General features: G+C 33.3%; 1 protein-coding gene across 1 annotated transcript in view; it reads left to right on the top strand.

Moving 5' to 3' along the window:
- Positions 1-322, top strand: part of CYLC2 (cylicin, basic protein of sperm head cytoskeleton 2) — a gene marked incomplete at its 5' end in the record, with an annotated part of 7316 nt that extends 6994 nt beyond the window's left edge. The window contains one exon of the mRNA XM_012664209.1: positions 6-322. Within this exon, the coding sequence (XP_012519663.1) occupies positions 6-322 (317 nt within the window). The remainder of the gene's footprint in view (positions 1-5) is intronic.
- Positions 323-1228: the final 906 nt, after the last annotated feature.

The following is a 1228-nucleotide window of genomic DNA, read 5'->3' as shown; positions in this document are numbered from 1 at the left end:
TAAAGATGCAAAGAAAGGTGATGAAGCAAAGGATGCCAAGAAAGATGCAAAGAAAGATTCAAAGAAGGGGAGTAAAAAAGATGAAAAGAAGCCTGGTGGTGAAATAAAGGATGAAGCCAAGAAAGATGTGAAAAAAGATGACAAGAAAGATGCCAAGAAAGATACCAAGAAAGATGCCAAGAAAGATGACAAGAAAGATGCCAAGAAAGATGACAAGAAGGATGCCAAGAAAGATGCCAAGAAAGATACTGACACAGAATCTGCTGACTCAAAGTCCGACGCAAAGAAGGGTACAAAGAAGAGTGTAAAGAAGGGCAAGTAGGTCTTGCCTCATAGTTTAAACTAAAAGAATAATTGAAAAACATATTTGACAAACCAACTTTAGTAGCCTGAAGCTGAATCTATGAGTAAAAATGCAGTTTCAAACAATTAATCAAGTACTTTTTAAAAGAAGGCAAAGAAGAATATAAGGGACTTGGAAAAGATGTGTAAAAATGTAAGAAAGATGTTAAGAAAAATCAAGGGAGGAGCTATTGAAGGAATTGAAGAATACTTATGCTAAAGTTGGAGGTAAGAAAAATTCAACAAAAATCCCTAAAAACATTCAAAGAAGTATATTCAAATGAGGACGTGGAAGATAATGACACTGAATACAAAAACAAAAACAGAAAACTGTTCAATAAATGCTTGGAGGCTGATGCTGTATGTATGATTCAAATAAACTCAATCCGTATTCATAGATTCAAATAGGGAATTATAGGAGTCACGAAAGGAAGTTAAACAACTTTCAGAAAGTCTACTTTAAATTAAATATAAGTTAAAGATAGCTTTCCTCAGGAAAAAAAAAGAAAGAAAAAGAAAAGAAGAACAAAGAAAATATGACTTCCCTGTGAGCCTACACCACCCTCTCTGAAGTTTAAACAACCACAACCATGTTTATGGTTGTTGAATGTTCCACTTTCAAGCCAAGGTAAGCACAGTGGGTAAGTTAGCTTTGTTTTATTTTAAGCCAAATTGAACTTAAAAATAATTGAACCAAATTATGGTTAGTTAGGAGGAATAAGTTCAAGAGGTTTTCTTGTTTGTTTTTTATAACATGGTGACTATAGTTCATTATATTTTGTATTCTTGAAAAATGTGGAGAGTGGATGTTAAGTATTCTCCCCAGAAAAATGATGACCATGTAATGTGATGCATTGGTTAATTAGCTAGGTTTAACCATTCCACA

This window comes from Propithecus coquereli, unplaced genomic scaffold (genome assembly GCF_000956105.1).
Source record: "Propithecus coquereli isolate 6110/MARCELLA unplaced genomic scaffold, Pcoq_1.0 Scaffold870, whole genome shotgun sequence".
In the NCBI taxonomy this organism is placed as follows: Eukaryota; Metazoa; Chordata; class Mammalia; order Primates; family Indriidae; genus Propithecus; species Propithecus coquereli.
Note: the sequence above shows the minus strand (reverse complement) of the source record. Positions and strands in the feature narration are given on the sequence as shown.